The 19,339-nt window shown below is 43.2% G+C and overlaps 1 protein-coding gene across 1 annotated transcript in view; it reads right to left on the bottom strand.

Moving 5' to 3' along the window:
* The window catches only part of BMPER (BMP binding endothelial regulator), a 243,167-nt gene that overhangs the window by 63,083 nt on the left and 160,745 nt on the right, over positions 1–19,339 (bottom strand). Inside the window, exons 12-13 of the mRNA XM_026019115.2 lie at positions 17,843–18,172; positions 10,510–10,846 (exon numbers count right to left, since the gene is read on the bottom strand). Coding sequence (XP_025874900.2) covers positions 10,510–10,846; positions 17,843–18,172 — 667 coding nt within the window. The remainder of the gene's footprint in view (positions 1–10,509; positions 10,847–17,842; positions 18,173–19,339) is intronic.

The following is a 19,339-nucleotide window of genomic DNA, read 5'->3' as shown; positions in this document are numbered from 1 at the left end:
AAATTTCCATGTAGAGTTCAAGCCTCGTAACAAACCCCCACAGCAATCTGACAGGTCCTCTCACCATCGCTTTCTACACAAGAGGTACCCAGGGCTTCATGGGAACCTATCTGCTCAACAGCACACAACTTGGCAGTAGAGGAGCTCAGAAATTGATGCTGGCTACAGAGCCTACTTGACAGCTATGCCACATTCATTTTGTACCACTCTATCCATCACTTATTTAAAAATCTTTCTTTGCTTATTCATTTTTCCCCATTTAGTCATCCAATATATATTTTTGAGTACCAGAAAACATTTATATTCCATGTACTTTCTTAGGCACTGGGTACACAACCATGAACAAAACATATGAGCTTCAAAGAGCCTACAATTTAGACGTGATAAGGTTTTTAAAAAGACACTTTAGGATGCGTGGGTGGCTCATTCAGTTAAGCAGATGTCTGCCTTTGGCTCAGGTCATGATCCTGGGGTCCTAGGGTCAAGCCCTGCTTCGGGCTCATTAGCGGGAGTCTGCTTCTCCCTCTCCCTCTGCCATTCCCCAGTTATGTTCTCTGACTCTATCTCTCTGTCAAATAAATAAGTAAAGTCTTCTTTTAAACGATACTATAATACATTTTTCAAATCTACTATGATAAGAGAAGTGCAGAGTGCTATAGAACCATAGAATAGGGACAGGGAGCCCAGAATTGATGGGAGTCACATCAAACTATATAAAATGGTAAAGTTTGAAATGGTTAAAAAAGAGTGCTTGTATTGTACTTTCTGTCAGTATTTAAGAAACCGTAAATCCAAAGATAAGTCAAAATTGATTTCTACGTATAGTAGTTGTCCAGTGCCATGCAACAAGTTTAGTGGCTTAAACAACAAATTAAGTGGCTTAAAACAACACATATTTACTATCCCAGGTTCTCTAGATCAACAGTCCAGGCAAGGATTCTGCTTGGAGTCTCAAAAGGAGAGACTCCAAGTGTTGGCTGGGGCTGTTGCCTCATCTGGGCCTCAAATAGGCAAGGATATACTTCCAAGCTCAAATGGTTGTTGGCAGCATACCCATCACTTTTTTCTTCCCAACAAGTGTGTATTTTTTTTAATTACTTCATTTATTTTTAATTGGGGTATAGTTGACATACAATATTAGTTTCAGGTTACAGTGTAGTGATTCAACATTTACAGACATTACAAAATGCTCACCACGGTAGGTCTAGCTACCATCTGTCACCATACAAATCTATTACAATATTATGGATTATATTACTTATGCTGTCCTTCTCATCCCCGTGACTTATTTATTCCACTCCTGGATATTTACCTGAAGAAAACAAAAACACTAAACCAAAAAGATACATGAAGCATTATTTACAATAGCCAAGATATGGAAGCTACCTAAGTGTCCATCAATGGATAAGGAAGGTGTATATACATACAATGGGATATCACTCAGCCATAAAAAAAAAAAAAAAAGAATGAGATCTTGCCATTTATGACAACATGGATGGACCTAGAAGGCATTATGCAAAGCCAAGTAAGTCAGACAGATAAAGACAAATACTGTATGATTTCACTTACATGTGGAATCTAAAAATCAAAATGAACCAACCAACAAAATGAAACGGAAACAGATTTATAGGTACAGAGAACAACCGGGTGGTTGCCCGAGGGGAGGGGCTTGGGAGAAAGGTGGAATAGGGGAAGGGGACAAAGAGCTACAAACTCTCATGGCTTCTATAAGTGTCAATCATGACAGCCTCCTTTCTGGTCTGCAAACAGGCCACAACATCCCGCCCAGCATCAGGGCCTGTGCCCTTCCCCCTACCCTGGCTGGGCCTCCCCTCACCAGTCCTTCCCATCTGCCATGGACTTTCCTCAAAGGAAAGCTCCTCATGCAGACTTTCTCCATCCACCTAATTCAAAGTTGGCCTCCTCCAGCCTGCCTTGTCTCCTCCATTACTCTTCTCACAGTTGGCGGTGACCTTGTTTCTTATTTAGCGTTGCCTGCTCACACTAGACTCTGGATCCTCTGAAGGAAAAGCTTTTGTCTCTCTTGTTCAGTCCTGAATTGCCAACCTACAACAGACTCTGGCACACAGCAGGTGCTCAGTTGAAAGTTGTAAAAGAAGCAAATTAAATAATTAATGAAATCTTCTTCCAAAAACTCATGGCAGAACAGGATATTTAAAGTCTGAATGTATAGCGAGAGGCTCTGACAGCAGCCATGGAGGTTCTTGCCAGATATCCTGGACTAGGTGCCCTGTTAGGTTGGCTGCCTGGGCTCAACAGGTGGCCCCCAAGGAGTCCCCTCACCTTTCAGTGTCCCAGATAGCTCAACAGGGAAATGAAGAGAACACTACCCATGTCAGCCTTGCTCTCACGGATGGAAAAGGCCCTACATTCATAAATAATGAAAATATAAGGAAGCTGCACCAGACTGCCTCCTGTTTACTGAGAAGTAATCAAGACGTCCCCTAAGCAGCCAAGAGAGATGCTACAAAATAATTAGTGTTTTACCTCTGACAATGACACTCATTCAAATGTGTTCAAAAGCCTCCCAGAATATAATTGCATCCCAGAATGTAATTTTCTGAGGAGAAACACTGCAGGATTCTAGGAAGTTTATGCTGAAAATAAACTCAAAGCTAAAATTAAAATCAAATTGAAATTAGATTTAACCTTGAGCCAGACAGGTTGTGTGGTAAAGAATTAACCCCTTGCCCAAAAGTCTGGTTTGGACTTTGGCTCCCAGTGGGGTGGTCTCTAGGGCCCTGGAATGTCCTGCCTTTCAGGAGTATTGTTTTTTTTTTTTTAACCTGGTGGCTTTGGACACTAGACACTTAACAATGTAACTTCTGATTGAGGCTTTGGGCCTCATGTCAACATGGGCCCCGAATTTCCAGAGGAACCGGATAGTAAGGGCAACAGTATGACCTCTGAGGGAAGCTGGAGACCAGAAGTCAGACATAGAGGTAGCAGGTGGTAGTCCCAGTAAAATCTTTGGACACCAAAGGCTCAGGTGAAACTTCCCTGATTGGAAATACCCTGAGAATGGTGAATATTGCCAGCATGGTGGCCAAGAGAACCTAATGCCAATCCATGACTCTCTAAGAAGTGACAGCAGAGGCTCATGCTTGGACCTCTCCTGGACTCTGCCCTGTGTCTCCTCTGACCTTAATCTGACCTTTCCCTATAATAGACTATAATCATGTGTATAACAGCATTTGGTGAGTCCTGTTAGTTCTTCTAGAAAATTATTGACACCGAAGTGACTTTGAGAAATCCTCCGAACTGGCAGTATCAGAAGTAAGGGTTGTCTTGCATGGCCTGCTCTCCCTCCACCTCTGTAGTTGGTTAGCCATACAGTTGGCCTAAACTCTCCTCAAAGGGTAACCTACCTGCTAAGATAGGTACTGTTTCTCTTTTGTTTCTTCTTTAAAGGATAATCATTTATTTTTGATATGAAAATATAAACATGAGATGACTTTAGACTTGGATACAATGATGTCCCAAGCAAACCCTGGACCTTTCTAAGTATACTCATGTATATTTTTTCTGCTTTGGCCCCAAGAAAATTGGACTCACCAGGAAGGGCCTTTCTGAACTGAAATCTAGGCACTTAGAAGGCAGTTTAACACTTTTATTTTGGGTTATTTGGTGGAGCAAATAGGAAAGAAGCTACGTGTGACTGATATGGAAAAGACCAGATATAAAGTCGAGGGAAAACCACATGAGGCTTTGGTTCCAACCTGCCAGAAGGCTCAGGATCAGTGAAGGGGTGTGACTCCTCAGGGAGAAAATAATGAGTGGTGTCAGGACACAGGGTCAGTTGGCCCCATGGCAAGATTGCCCCATGGGAAGTCAGTTGTTGTGCCTCCATAAGAGGAGGCTAATCTGAAGTCTGAAGACCAACTGGGAGAGACCAACACAGAACTGACTATGAACCAAAACACTGTGTACGAAGGTGGCAAGGCCAAATCCTAGCTGAGAGATAGAAGAGGAGCTGGGTGGTCTGAGTGGCTTTCAAGTGAATTGTGAGTAGGCGGAGGTAGTGCTGAGATCCAGAGGCAGTCACAGCCGTAGGCTCATGCAACAAGAAGGGCTGGCAGGTCTTGGAGCATCGAAGGTGGACCAGAGGCTCTGCCTGCCGTGACCAGTGTATTCCCCGTTAGGACAGAGCTGCATGCATACCCTGTAAGTGCGTAACTGAGTGTGGTGATAAAGACCTAAGATGGACTTGGAATTGAGCGTAGCAGAAGTCACAGTTCAGAGAGGATAGAGATGGGAGAGAGGCTAGCAAAGGAGCTGAGAAACATTTCATTCCAGGGGTGATGCTGGGTGAAATACAAAAGGGTAGAAAAGACATTCCTCATTCCCCAGCGAACCTAAAATTCAATGCTGGAGGGACGATGGCAGTGCAACATAGCATGTGTTAAATCATGATAAATACAATTAGCATATCTAAGAAACTACAGAAAGAATATCTCTAGTGGCCTGGGATGAGGCTTGAGCTGTACCTTCAGCTTAAATCAATGTATAAAATGAGGGCATCCCGGGCAAGGGAATGACATGAACCCAGAGGCGGGAATGTGTGTTGTATATTTAGACACAGTGAAAGCAGTAGCTTAGGGCAGAAGTTAAGAGGAAGAGAGAGGGGTGGGGAGGGAGGGAGAGGGAGGAAGGGGGAGGGAGGGGGAGGGAGAGAGAGAGAAAGAGAGAGAGAAAGAACACACTAATGAGTAGAGAAAACATCTGAACTTTACGGGTGGATTTATAAGGACTCAAGTCTGATAGGTGATACAACTGAGGTGTCTTACTGCCACCTGGTGTCAGCGTACCTTCTTGACAGACTCAGAGTGACTAACTCATCCTAAAAGCTTAGTATGCCAAATGGAAAATAAAAAGAAAGGCCTATAATGTCACACTTCAAAATGAACATCTCATTTGGTTTAGGACTCTAGTTCTTTAAAAAAAAAAAAAGAAAGAAAGAAAAGAAAAAAGCTTTTATCTATTTGACACAGAGAGAGAGCACGAGCTGGGGAGCCGCAGAGGGAGAGAGAGAGAAGCAGGCTCCTCGCTGAGCAGGAGTAGCTGCAGGGCTCAAGCGGAGGACCCTGGGATCATGACCTGAGCCAAAGGCAGACACTTAACCCACTGAGCCACCCAGGGGCCCCAGGACCCTAGTTCTAACGGCAATTTGAGACAGGTTATTAAAAGCTGTCGACAGAAATGTTCTCAGCATGTTCTTCTTTGAAGTGAGGCAAGATCGAGTTGATTTTAATTATAGAACAGCAGTTAGTTTTATATGACTTTCTCATGCACAAACACATACACACAAAGCCTGTGCTCCTCGCCCGAGCTCTTCTCTTGTTTTATAATAAATTATTAGTTTCCTTTGTAGGAAAACACAAAGTGGGTCATTCACAAAGTCTGTGATCTTCTCCTGGAAGGAAGCCTCGTCAGTCCCTGGACACCAGTATATCCACCACCATTGTGCTAGAGAAGTTCCAGTGTTCTCCTGCGCTACTCCCACCTCCTACCTCCCGGTACCTCCGAGGGCAGGACACATCTGTGAATCCTCTGGCATTACTTCAATTCCTTACAGCTGTAAAAACCACTGCATGGAAAGAAAAGAACATTTCCTAGACTGGGAATCCCCAGACACTTTCTCAAAGTGGACAAGTGAACAGAGTTTTCTGCTCTGGTGAATTAGACCCCAGTAAGGAGGGCACAGAGAGGAAAACAGCCCCGAGATGATTGTGGTCTGTGAGTGGCTGGGCTTTGCTGCAGTTCACATCCATTTTCCTAACTTCTCTGAAACGTGGGCCTGCCCCGACTTTAGAGGCAGGTTTCTTGTAACTATGTTATCCTGCTTTCCTGGCAGGATAGACTTTCCTGGCAGGTTAGACTTTCTTGTAACTATGTTATCCAGGATTTGGGGTCTGCATAGGGAAAGACCCCCATTGCTGATGTCTCACACAGCAATGAGGTCTTCTCCTTCTGCATTTGGACCTGCACAGCCCAGCCCCACGTCCTGGCTTCTCCCTGCCTGGGGCTGCCCAAAGCTCCTGGTCAGTGTGGCCCAAGGCAGCAGCGGGGAGCAGGTTTGAGGCTGGTTGCAGAGAATCTGGAGGGAGCCTTCAGGGTTGAGTGTGGGGGGTGTCTGCTTATTCCTCCTGGATATCTCAGCTGGCATCTGGACACAGAGAAGGCAACATGAGGCTGGGAAAGTCAGGTAAGCACGAGAAACGAGAAGAGAGGCGTGAACATACTCGACACATCCCCCACGGGGATGCCTGTGCATGAATCCAAATAGAATTCAAATGACCTCACATCAATTTTTCCACAGTCCACTACCTCCCCAGCTACTAGGATGTCTCCGTAACATACCAGTGAAGGAGGATGCAAAAAATTATTAAAGGGAATGATCTAATTGAAGGACTAGTCAATTAGCGACTCTAGGACTTACGACTCCTTATCAACGCAGCCAGCTAAAATTTTTATGTGATTCGCAATTAAACTACCTTGCACCTAAACATATTCAATTGGTAAATTAAATGAAATTATGCTGATCACAAAGATTAAATTAATATCTAATTAAATATTATATTTTTATGCCAAATGAGGCCAGGATAGGTAGAAGTGATTTGTACTGAAAATTAGCAAAACCTGAAAAGTTTCCCAGAAGAGAAACAAAAAAATCTTGGCTGATTTCTTATTCATTTACAAAGTTTTTCAAGTTTTTAGACAATAGATTGTTTACTATTTAAAATGTTGAACTAGGGGCACCTGGGTGGCTCAGTCGGTTAAGCATCTACCTTCTGCTCAGGTCATGATCCCAGAGTCCCAGGATCAAGCCCCGCATAGGGCTCCTTGCTCATTGGGGATCCTGCTTCTCCCTCTCCCCCTCACCCTACTCGTGCTTGACTGTTCTCTCTCAAATAAATAAATAAAATCTTTTAAAAAATAAAATAAAATGTTGAACTGGATAAAAGGTCAAATAAGATGAAAGATTTACATCCTAGACATCTCAAAAGTAAACACTAATTCAAAAAAACTAGACTTACTACTTTCACTTTAGAAGATGGTTATCTCATATTTATAACAATGTGCTCTATGGAACTTATCATATGATTAAGAAAACCCAAAAAAAAGCTAACATTTCCTCAGGGAAATATCTTCTTTGTTCTCTCTTCTCCATGTCACACAGTAGTATCTAGAAGACTGCATTTGTATTTCCTTAAAGGAATTGCTCGGGCAGCCCCGGTAGCGCAGCGGTTTAGCACCACCTGCAGCCTGGGGTGTGATCCTGGAGACCCGGGATCGAGTCCCACATCGGGCTCCCTGCCTGCTTCTCCCTCCGCCTGTGTCTCTGTCTCTCTCTTCGCTCTCTCTGAATGAATGAATAAATAAATCTTTAAAAAAATAAAAAAATAAAGGAATTACTCATATTTCTTTAGGAGTTTGAGGGGAAAATGCAAGGAATCAAATTCATACACAATTGATGTACATGACTTTTCACGCCATCAAAGCAAATCCTGGTCCTGTAATGATTCATAAATAAGGTCACAGCTATGATCATGACTATGTTTTTGGATTCATTTTAGAAATTCCGCCAGTGACATAGAATATGTGGGCAAAAATTTACATGCATGAAATATCATGTGATTGCCATTTTCTTCTTCATTTATTTTAATATTTAAATGTCATATGATGAACATATATTACTCTTATAAAATACATTTTTAAAAAGGATTACAATGGAGCCCTAGCCTATCTCACTGTCACCAATGAGAAACAGTTCATTTTTAAATTGTCCCGTGGATTTATCAGTGAGAATCTATCTAACCAGTTCTCCATGATATGAGCAGGAGAAGATATCAACAATCAGAAAGACAGGTGGCTGAGCTGGGGGCAAGATTCCCCAGGGAAAGAGAGGGACAGAGGACGACAGCACACTGTGCCAGTACTGGCTGTCCACCACCTACAACATGGCACTGCCCACTGTCCTCAGTCCTTGGAGGAGCCAGCCCACCAGGCAGTCACTGTCATACCTATTCTATGGCTAAAGAATCTAAAACTCAGCTAGCTACAGGGGCCACACAGCTAGAAAGCAACAGAGCCAAGATTAGATCCAACTTGATATCACCCAACACATTCTCCATCCATTGCTTCCTAAACCCTCTTTGGTCCTCACTGCTGATCCCCTGGGAACAAAATGACCTTTCCATGGTGACTTTATTTTCTTTTTCCTGCCACATGTATGCTGGAAAGAAACCCAGGATCTACCCAACGTCGGCCTCCCTCCCTTGAAAATGCACGACGAAACCCTCTTGGCTGGGGCTTGAGATCATCAGCAGGATGTGTGACAGGCAGGATTGTCCAGCTCCGCTCCCTGGAGCCCCCCTGCTTCTCCCAGGAAGATGTGGCTGGCCACGGGAGGGTGCTCTGCTACTACCCCACGCACAGCAGAACAGGAGCTCACCTCCCCTCACCTCCCGGGCTCCAATCCTCATGCACAAAGATCCCGGGTGCGTTCTCATGAGCACCCCAGCCTCTGCACATCAAGCCCCTTACACAAACAAGCGACCCCCACCGTGCTGCTGTGGCAGCTGCAGCAACATCCAAGGACAGAAGGCGAGCATCTGCCTGGCCACCTAACAATTCCGGTTCTCTCTGTTCATGTCTATGTCATTTCTCATGACTTCTGCCAAGGTGCTCATCATCATATTCCTGTTTGCAGTCCAGAGATCATCACATGAAATAAATCGCCAAAGGGAAAAGAAACAGAAATTTGCACAAAGGAACTAATCTCTGCAGGCCTGCTCTCCAATGTCTGTTTTCAACACACTCCTTTGAAATGGGATAAAAATCAAAGGTGTAGACTATTGGGGCCCTGAGAGAAGTATACAGCCTTTCTTTTCTATGTTAGACAGAGAAGAGGCTAATCCAAATCTGCAAATGCAGCAGAGGAGCTTCCACAAGAGTCTTTATACTGGTTCATCATTTAATTTAATTAATAGAAGAAATTGCAGCAGCCATAGGTTAATTACAGAGCACTTGCCATGTGTGGGCACTGGGCTGAGCATATACATTTACGTTCATAATCTCACTAAATCTGAATTACAACTCTCTAAGGTATGTTCTTTTATTATCCCCACTTCACAGATAAGCAAACTAAGGTTTAGAGAGCTTAAATAATTGTTCAATGTTATAAAACATCCTGATTTTTAGCCCCGGAAGACCACAAAATTCATAATTGCTATGCTCTACTGCTTCCCCTCAAGACCTTCAAGGGATGGGTGTTTAGATTCCAAACGAGGCTTCATTTGTTTGTCCAGCTGCTTAACTTGCTCCAAAGTCTTACATTAAGATCTTTCCATTTCAATAGACAAGGGTGGGGTCAATTTAGGGGGTGGTACAGGAAGGAGGAAGAAGGGAACCTAGTGAATTCAAATTATAACAGGAAAATGGCTTGAAAGAGCTAAACGTAGGAGTCGGGGCCAAATGGTTTGGCAGACGCAGCCATATACAGGGGTGCGTGATGACAGGGACAGTCCTTTTTCCACTCCACTTTGAGCTGTCTTTATAGAACTTTATCTTTTATGTCCAAAGATCAAATAAAAAAAGATCACATTTAACGAGAACTAGGGGAAATAAACTGGTGGCAATTAAAGAGTAAAAATAACTTCTCTGTGGCTTCAGACCACAGGAGCTTTCTCATTTTAAGAGGCACAGGCAAATCACTTCAACAAGGCCTTTTGGGCTGTGTCGTCTCATGTTTCCTCCCACACCCATGGTGGTTAAAGTTATAGACAGTCATAGATCTTGAACCCATGGAATTGTGTAATAAATGGAAGTAGAACCAGGCCAGACTCATCAACTCTCAAATGCAACCTTGCAGCATGGAAGAAAGGATTACGGAATCCATATTCTCAATAAGAGATTTTCCTTTTTTCCATCTTTGAGCCTTCTTTCTACTCTCCCCTGACTTTGGATGCAAAGTCTGAGACTTGGCCAACACCCAAGGAATTCTCATTTCACTGCCTTGTTTTCCACCTGCAGATTTTTGGGGGCTAGACAATGAGGCAGACTTGAACTCTTCCTCAGGCCTCAAATAACCAAGCTCACTCAAACACCCAAAGGCAGCCAGAGTCATTTGAGATTCCCACCTCTGTCCTATACCGCTGCCATGTAGGCAGAATTTGGAGATAACTCCTCAATCTCAGAGTCAAGCCTAACACCTAGAAAAATCACCAGCTTCCCAGTGAGCCTGCAGACACACAAAAAAGAATGACCTGTAGGAGATAGTTCCAAAATATTCCCTGAAATCTCTTAATTTGGGGTATAGCATGGGACTGAGTCAGAATAAGATCAGTCTCAACACAAGAAAGAAAAAATGTTTACCTTGTGCATCGGGGGCCCTTGTTTTGTAGGCCAAGAGATTTGAAACACTGTTTCAAGGTTAGTCAATCCTTGTCTCTAACCCAAACCCATCCCCCCAAACACTGTACCTACCGGTAGAAAGTAGCATAGTCCACCGTTGAGTGGCAGGTCTGAAACTCCCAGGACTTGAGTTTCTGGCATTCTCGATGAGCCCGGAGCTTTACCTTCACTGTCCCTTGACACAGTTCAGGCACTGGTTTTCTCTGGGGTCTGTTGCAGAACTCATTGGACTCTACCCTCCAGGACTCAGCAAAGTCATCCACATCAAACTTGAAATTTCCATCTCCACCAATTAAGTCATCACGCTTATGTCCGTTGTAGTTGCCACAAAGACCACAGAGCTTGCCCTTGAGATGGGGGGCAGCCATGACTTCGACAAAACTGTCTCCATCCCAGGATATTTCCAAACCTAGAGGAAAAGGAGAAGAAAAGAGGATCAACCACTCTTAAATTCACCAATAATTCCCGAGTGCATATATCCTTACATAGCACACATGACTAACCTCCAAGAAGGAACACTAAGGGTCTATCCAAACTCTTGGTTACTGTTTAATCTCACCACACTAAATGTTGTATGATATTACATTAAAACACTTAATTTTGGGGCAGCCTGGGTAGCTCAGGGTTTTAGCTCTGCCTTTAGCCCAGGGTGTGATCCTGGAGACCCAGAATAGAGTCTCACATCAGGCTCCCTGCATGGAGCCTGCTTCTCCCTCTGCCTGTGTCTCTACCTCTCCTCTCTCTCTCTCTCTCTCTGTTTCTCATGAATAAATAAATAAGATCTTTAAAAAAAAAACGCTTAGTTTTTGGAGCTCAAAATTTTTAAACCATATAGAACTTGCCTTTATACAATACCTTACGGACCCTGATTTGATCTGTAGAGGACCACTCATCAACAATGTTCCTCGTAGGCTTATAGTTTTGCCCTTTTCTATAGTAATTGTGTTGGTCCAACTTGTACTTAAATTGTACAATGATGAATGAAACGTGGAAATGGAAAGATAACAAGGATGATAATTCTTAACGTAATTTTTTTTCTTTATCCAAAAATCCCCCATGTAATTATACCAAATGTCAAATGAAAATATCCAAATTATTTATAGTGAAATTATGAAAGTAGTAAAAATATGGCTTCTGAATAGATCCTTCTCAAAGGAAAACACTCATATGGAAATATCGGAAATGAAATGTTTGGCTCCTCATTTTTAACAGACATCCCTGAGACGAGGACAGTTGTTTCCCAGGGTAGAGTTGTGGTGGAACACACTTCCAACCTTCACAGCCCTGAGCTGATCATAAACTTCAACATTTGAGAAGGCATCGGAGGCTGCCAGGCCCTGTGGGAAAGGTCCTCTTGTGCTAGATAGTATCAGCAGGACAAACGACCATCTTCACCAAAGAAATAATTTTTGCTCTGGAAGGTAGAGGACCTAGGCTCCTCTTGGTTTGCTGAACTGACAATCTAGAATACTAAAGGCTTTGTCTATAAGCTTTCATGCGTTTTTCAGGTATGTGGCCCAAGATCTTAAGATCCATCAGACTATGACCCCATTGAGTACTGGAATTTCTATATCACATAGAGAACAGCCAAGTTATTATTTTTTTAAAGATTATTTATTCATAGGAGACACAGAGAGAGAGAGGTAGAGACACTGGCAGAGGGAGAAGCAGGCTCCCTTCAGGGATTCCGGGTCTCCAGGATTACGCCCTGGGCCGAAGGTGGTGCTAAACCACTGAGCCACCCGGGCTGCCCAAGAACAGCCAAGTTATGCTGTCACACAACAAAGATCAGTCTGACTAGAATGTCAAGAAGAAATGTTCTCATACACATCCTGATACTGTGTGTGAAGACACTGCCCATTAGATAAAGGTGAGGACTTTATGAACAGCCTTTTCAGGTTTGATTCAGAGCAAATATTACACTCTTCTGGTCAGAGTTTTTCTTTATTTATCAAGTGTGTATTGGAAGCTTTTCTTCCTGTTTTCCTGATAATGCCCTAGCAGTGCCTGAGTTTCCCAGAGAACAGATGAAGTAGGTGCCAGTTCTGTGACACGAGCACCAGGAGAACATCTACAAGTTGAAGTGCATTTCTGGGACTTCTGGGACTGGGACTTCTACTTATTCACTGTCACTGTCTCCTAAGAGTAACCACCCAAAGAAAAAGTCTGTTTTTTAACAGAAAAAGAGAAAGTCTTCCCGTGTGTGTGTTTTAAATCTTGCCCTCTTGGGATTCTAACAAAATCTAGTCTTTCATTTAGCCTGTTCTAGGCCTCTGGAAAAAGCAACATGACTTTCCCCCTAGAAGATCTTGCAAGATTAGGCTGGTGAGCAAATGTCCAGAAGATGTCCAGAAGTTGGCTGATGAGGCAGTGATGGGAAAGAAGAAATGGGCAAAGGAGGAGAGAATAGATCTTGTCTGGATAGAAAATTGGCATAAGACAAAATCAGAGTGATGTAAGATTAGTAAGAAATGCCCAGAAGTAGGATTCTAAAGCCAATATTCCTTAAGTATGAACATGATCCAAGAGAAGAGAAGACTGGCCAAATAGCATTCCGGTGAGTAGGCCACACAACTGCCACAAGAAAGAGTTACAAATCCACTTTAGGGAGTTATTGATAGAATAAACCAGTGGTCTAAAATCCGGTTCCTCGAGAAATAAACAGAAAGGCCCATAATGGAAATCACTGTGTGGTAAATGAAAGGAATGGAAGCATTCTTAGTCCAAGGCTAATGGTAGAGAAGGTTTCTTGGTTTGGAAGAGGAGCTAGATTCAGAAAAGCAATTAAATAGAGTTGGGTAAAAAAAAAAAGAAAAGAAAAGAAAAAAAAGAAGGTCATAAGAAAGAGAACAAATGGATGGTTACCAGAGGGGAGGGCACAGAGGGGGGTGTTAAATGGGTGATAGGAATTAAACAGGGCATTTGTCGTGATGACCACTGAGTGTTGTATGTAAGTGATAAGTCACTAAATTCTACAACTGAAACTAACATTACCCTGTATGTTGACTAACTAGAATTTAAACAAAAACTTGGAAAGAAAGGAAAGTCTCTCTCAGGAGTAATTTGATGAAGACAGTAGAGCAATGGGACAAGGTGATCAGAAGACACATTGTGAGAATATCCACCACTGGACTGACCTCCTCGATGGATCTCTGTGAGATAATGGTGTCAGCCCACAACTCTCCTACAAAGTGATTTCTGTTTCTTCATACCCCATCATCTAACACATTATCTAGCACATAGTATATACTCACTAAATGGATTAATTACCCTGCAAATTGATACACCAAATCTGCAAAGCCAAAGAAATTATAAATTTCATGCTAGTTAAGACACTGAAATAACAATTTTGAAAAAGGACAAGCAACCTATAATATGATTTGTAATACGCTCTCTAAGGTATAGAAGAAGCATGACCTCAGAAGCCTGTAGCAGGCAGCTGCCCAGCAAGAAAAATGAGGGAAGAAAATCAATTCCATATAACATTCTAACTTTTAGAGCATACTTCCAAAGACTTTCCATGTTGCAAAATTTTCCAAACTGCAAATCTCTTTCCTAGACAGTAGGCAAATACTATTCTTCCAAATGCCACAATGGTCGAGAATTTATATCTAAAGGAGTTCCAACATCATTACTGACAATGACATAACAAATTTGAGACTTTGGGCAACTAAGTTCATCAGAAATCAACCCACAGTGAACAAGTGAATCATTAAGTTCTTTTCATGCACTGGACTGGTGGCCATGCATGCTTGGGAAGATGCAGACCCACTGTTTCTAGTAAACTCTTTAAAAACTCTTGGTCTCTCAGTCATAAAACATGGTCCCCATAGTAAGGGAATAATCTGTAATTCACTCTCTTTTCCTCCTCTTTTCCTTGTATTATTATATACAGTGGATTTTCATGGACCAATGCTAAGTTTCCTATTGTATAGGGATGACTTACCCAACTACAGATGCCTTTGTCTATTGCTGTATCGTGTACATTCATGTTTGCATGATTGTCATCACCCTCTACATGAGTAAAATCCATGTAAAGTAAATTACAATAGTGGCCAGCAAAATAATACAGACGTTGTAATTGAAGAAATTGCTCTTCCAAAAGGTATTTTAAAGAGGCATCTTGGGACACCTGGGTGGCTCAGTCTGTTAAATGTCTGCTTTTGACTCAGGTTGTGATCCCGGGGTCCTGGGATGGAGCCCCACATTGGGTTCCCTGCTCTGCGGGGAGCCTGCTTCTCCCTCTCCCTCTGTCCGCCACTCCCCCTGCTTGTGCTCTCTCTCTCTCGTTCCCTCTCTCTCTTAAATAAATATAAAAATAAATATAACCTTTAAAAATAAATAAATAGGCATCTGATGAGATGAAAACATTGTGGAAGGGGCCGGGGTTAGTCCCTTTCTGCAGCTGGGATGAGTTTCCTAATTCCTCTGCCTGGGAAATTAGGTAGAAATAACTGGCAGAGTCAGAAGGCCAAAGCCGCAGCATATGTCCCATCTGGGGGTGTAAGCAGCAACCACATTCCTTCCACTGCACAAGGCACCTTCCAATTATCCCTTCTCACCAGTGAATGTTTTACCAACTTGTTTTTTACCCTTCAAATGTGTGACCAGGCTCCAGACCACTAGTTTGGCAAGGGCGGAGGGGTGGGGGAGGATAGAGGAGGGAAGGGGAGTTGTTGTTCTTGTGTTGTTGTTTTTGTTTTGCTTTTTGTTTTTTGGTTGTCACTGTTGCTTCTGCCTATTGTTTACTTAGAAGACAGAGGAGGTACAAAATCTACAGACATACATACCATCATGTTGCTTAAAAATGGATGGTTTTTCTGTTCAGGTTTTACACCAAAGGAAAAAAAGAAAAAGAAAAATACATGTAGTCTCTGGGTTCATAAAGTATAGAACTCTACCAAAAGTAAAATAAAAAACCACACTCCCACGTGTTAATGCCTTTGGGTGGATCTGACGTAACTCTCTCAGGTAGAGTTGATGAAGTGAACAGATGGCAGAAAGGAAATATTTTTAAATTATTCACTAAGTGCCAAGAGTTGGGGTAGGAGTGTGATGGGGGTGAGCAGTGCTTTCTCAAGCTACTAAGCCTGCTCCGTGCCCTCTGTACCACCCCGGTCGTTATTAGGTAAGCAACTCCTGCATAATCCCACCAAGCTGCGCAGCCACCTGTGCTCCTCTGCCAAATGATTCCGTCATGAAGTGCCGAGTTCATAAACCACAGGGGCAAGGAGTCATTCCTCCCCATTTCCCATCCTCCAGCTGTAGGCTTGATTTAAGCTGCTATTTTGAAGAAAAGGCCCTTTGATCATATGAGTTTATAAAAATAAAAAAAATAATAATCTATGGGAGAAGAACACTCCAAGGATAGACCATGATATTTTAAATGGACAATCAATAGGTGATAAAAAGAAAATATCCCTCAGGGGCAGTACAAACGGAGATTGGTTTGGGGGGAAGACTAGGGTCTGGAGATGGAATCGTTCCATTCCAGGTATAATCTCGAAGCAAGTTTAGAGCCCAGAGGAATACGGTTTTCCCTAGGAAGCCGAAAGTTTATTCTACGGGAAATTGTTCAGCTGGGTATTACGGGCATCACGTAACTTACTTGCAACATGGTAAGAGATGGAAAAAATAAAGGAAATTGTAAAACTGAGTTCAAGGCCGAGAAGAGTTAAATTCACTAATCTAATTATGGTGTTTATGATCTAGTATTATTTTCTTAGCAGCCTCAAACCTTCACTCATTTTTACAATGTGGAATCCTGACAAGAGGACAGTTATTCCATAAGGTATTGCCAGCTAGGGGCTGAAGAGTGTCGAACCTCCTAGACTGTTAGCAATTTTCCAGTATCCAGGATCCCTGTGAGCGTTGGACTGTGGTGGACCAACAATTTCCATATCAGCAGAATCCACTGTGTTCAGCTGGCATGCAAACTGATAAGCAAGGTGCTTCTAATTAGTACTCTGTAATAATAAGTCATCTTGTACACAATTTACGGGGAGCCACAATGTGTTGCCTTCTTCAAAGAAATGACCAGGGCCTACATTTACAGAGGGACATATCATTTGAATAAAACAACAGGTGTCTGAATTTTTCTGAAGAGGACTAATCCCTCTAAAATTGAATAAATAGAGCTCTTCACACCTGCCACTTTCAAAGTGAAGTTGGACATCCTTCTCCCTTTATAGAATGCTCCAATACACTAATATTTAACTTTTTCTCACTGAAACTATGTTGTGCTCTCTAAATAAAAGCTCCCTGGGTTTCGCCTTGGCTTCCTGCCTTTGTTTAGCTAAGCTGGCATTCCATAAACTCAGATCAATTTGTCAAATGTATTTTGGCTTGAACTGAAACAATTAACAGCGTTCCGAATAGGTGGCAGAGAAGTCTCTATAGTTCCCCCAAAAGTGCCTGTTCTATCAAGTATTTCCCTTTTGGATCCTTACTATCCAAAGGAACTGGAATGCAATTGATGCTTTTACACTGTTATATTTTCATCAATATAAAAAGCAAGAAATATGTTGATTCCTCAAAGTATCACACTGACAGAAATAGCATACACCAAAAGAACACGCAGTTCAGTATCAAATCGACAAACAACATGGATTAACCGAGGGTAGCGCGAAAGGACCCACACATGATGTAACTGAATGTGTAAATATGCTGAATTCATTCTTTGGGGCCGATATTGAAGGATGAACTTCTGCTTCTGAGAAGCCCCTTTTGGTGGCACCCCACAGGCAAGAACGAGGGTTTTCCCTGAGCCCCTAGGAGTAACCCACTAGCAACTACTCACAGTTTGGCCTGGCGGGGGGTCTGCCCATGGGGTGGAAATACAGAGTCCAGGAGGCCTCAGGCCACATGGGATGCTGAGAAAAGGTAGCAGCAAGCAGCTCCATGTACCCAAGGCTGGGGGAAAGGGCTCTCAGAGCCCTCTAAGCATCCTCCAGCAGAGCCCGTGGTTCTAGCCATCGACTCAGCAGGCACCTTCCCCGGGGTCCAGAATGGCCAGGACCGCTGGTCACACAGCCACGCACACTCCCACCTGCACACCCGCCTATCTGCACTTTCCTGTTGAGGATGCCCCCCCTCCTTGGACAGATGCTAACCAGAAAACACGCCACGTCTCACGTTTCACAGACGTGAAAGTGCACATTACTGGCCTAGCTGGGAGAAACACTGACAACTCCCAGCTGGACACCCACGGCCTAGCATCGCGACAAACCCGAGAAGGAGGCAAGCTGCAGAGCTCAGCTGCTGTTGGGGGGATGGGGGTGTCAGCGGGTTGCAGGCCTGGTGCTGCTGGCGCGGGGCCCCACGGCCTACCGGGGGCTCCAGCGACCTTGAGGCCCCTGCCTGGGCCCCGGTGAGGGCAGGAGGCAGGGGGGGCCGCGGAGCCCACCTGCCTGGGTGGTCACTTTGAGCAGGTAGCCGTCCAGGTCGATGTGGAAGTGCGGCGCCTGGCAGGGCAGTGCGATGCGCGAGCCGTTCCAGCGCACGGTCAGGTGCTGCTGCAGGCTCACGGTGCTGGCGCCCAGCACCAGCTCCACCGACTTGGTCCAGGAGAACGAGCGGGTGCGGCGGGCGTCGTTCTTCACCAGCACCTGGAAGGGCGAGGCAGGGGAGGAGCAGTCTTTCGTCAAAACATACTGACACGTCCCCTGAAAGTTAAATGTCCGGCCGTCAAAAGTGTTGTAGTGGGGATCTCCGAACACCGTGCACACGCCGGGCTCTGCGGATGAGTGAGAGACAAAAGCAGGTCGTGAGCGGAGCACAGGACTCGAAAGAGCAATCAGGGGGCCCTGCCCTAAACCCAGAGGGGGCACCTGCTAGGGAAGGGAGGGCCTTAGCAGACTCCCACTAGTGGAAAGCAGCTTAAAAAAAAAAAGTTTGCTTGTTTTAAATGTCTGTACCCCACCTCCCAGGACATGCAATACCTCAGGTATTGCATACTCAAAGGTTATTCATGACACTTCCAAATTCTAAAGCCATGTCTACTTTGGAGACTTGATATGATGCTTCTATGGTGTTAGTGTAAGGGATGGAGAAATGAAGGTAAGGAAATTCAGTACACAGAACTGGCCTTCCCTCATAGGCCACGTGAACAGAAACAAAAAATAAATAAAAGGTAGCAACGCAAATGACAATACAGCAAAGTAATAGTATTATTTTCATTGAATTGATTTGAAAAATGTGGAATATGGTATTCTAGACGTTACTCATTTTTTAAGGTATTATATTCATTCATGGTGTATTCATTCACTAAGGACCAATAATCGAATTGCGGAGCAGATACATGTTTAATACCATTAGGAAACAAAGTACTGATGAAATTGATAGTATCTATGTTTTCCTTCTTTTTACAAATACAAGGCTCCTATATTTTGATCAGTGTCTCAAAACCTAAAATTGGATAAAAATAAATTGTAAAAGCCATCATTTAATAAATTTAAGAAATCCCAAAGCATTCATCACTTCAAAATACCTTTCATTCAATTTTTTTTAAAACCCAGGTAAAAAATAAATAAATAAATAATAAATAAATAAATAAAATAAAATAAAATAAAATAAAATAAAATAAAATAAAATAAAATAAAATAAAAAAAGAAACCCAGGTAAAGTTTTATACTCGGGGCACCTCAGAGACTTTTTTTTTTTTTTTAGATTTTATTTATGTGTTCATGAGACAGAGAGAGAGAGAGATTGAGAGAGAGAGAGGCAGAGACACAGCAGAGGGAGAAGCAGGCTCCCCACAGGAGCCCGATGCAGGACTCGATCCCAGGTCTCCAGGATCACACCCTGAGTCTGAAGCAGACACTCAACCCCTGAGCCACCCAGAAAATTTTTACAGAAAAGATTTTTACAGAAAATTAAATACTGCTTCTTTTTTAAAAAAACA

The sequence above is a fragment of the Vulpes vulpes genome, chromosome 7 (assembly GCF_048418805.1).
Source record: "Vulpes vulpes isolate BD-2025 chromosome 7, VulVul3, whole genome shotgun sequence".
Taxonomy (NCBI): domain Eukaryota; kingdom Metazoa; phylum Chordata; class Mammalia; order Carnivora; family Canidae; genus Vulpes; species Vulpes vulpes.
Note: the sequence above shows the minus strand (reverse complement) of the source record. Positions and strands in the feature narration are given on the sequence as shown.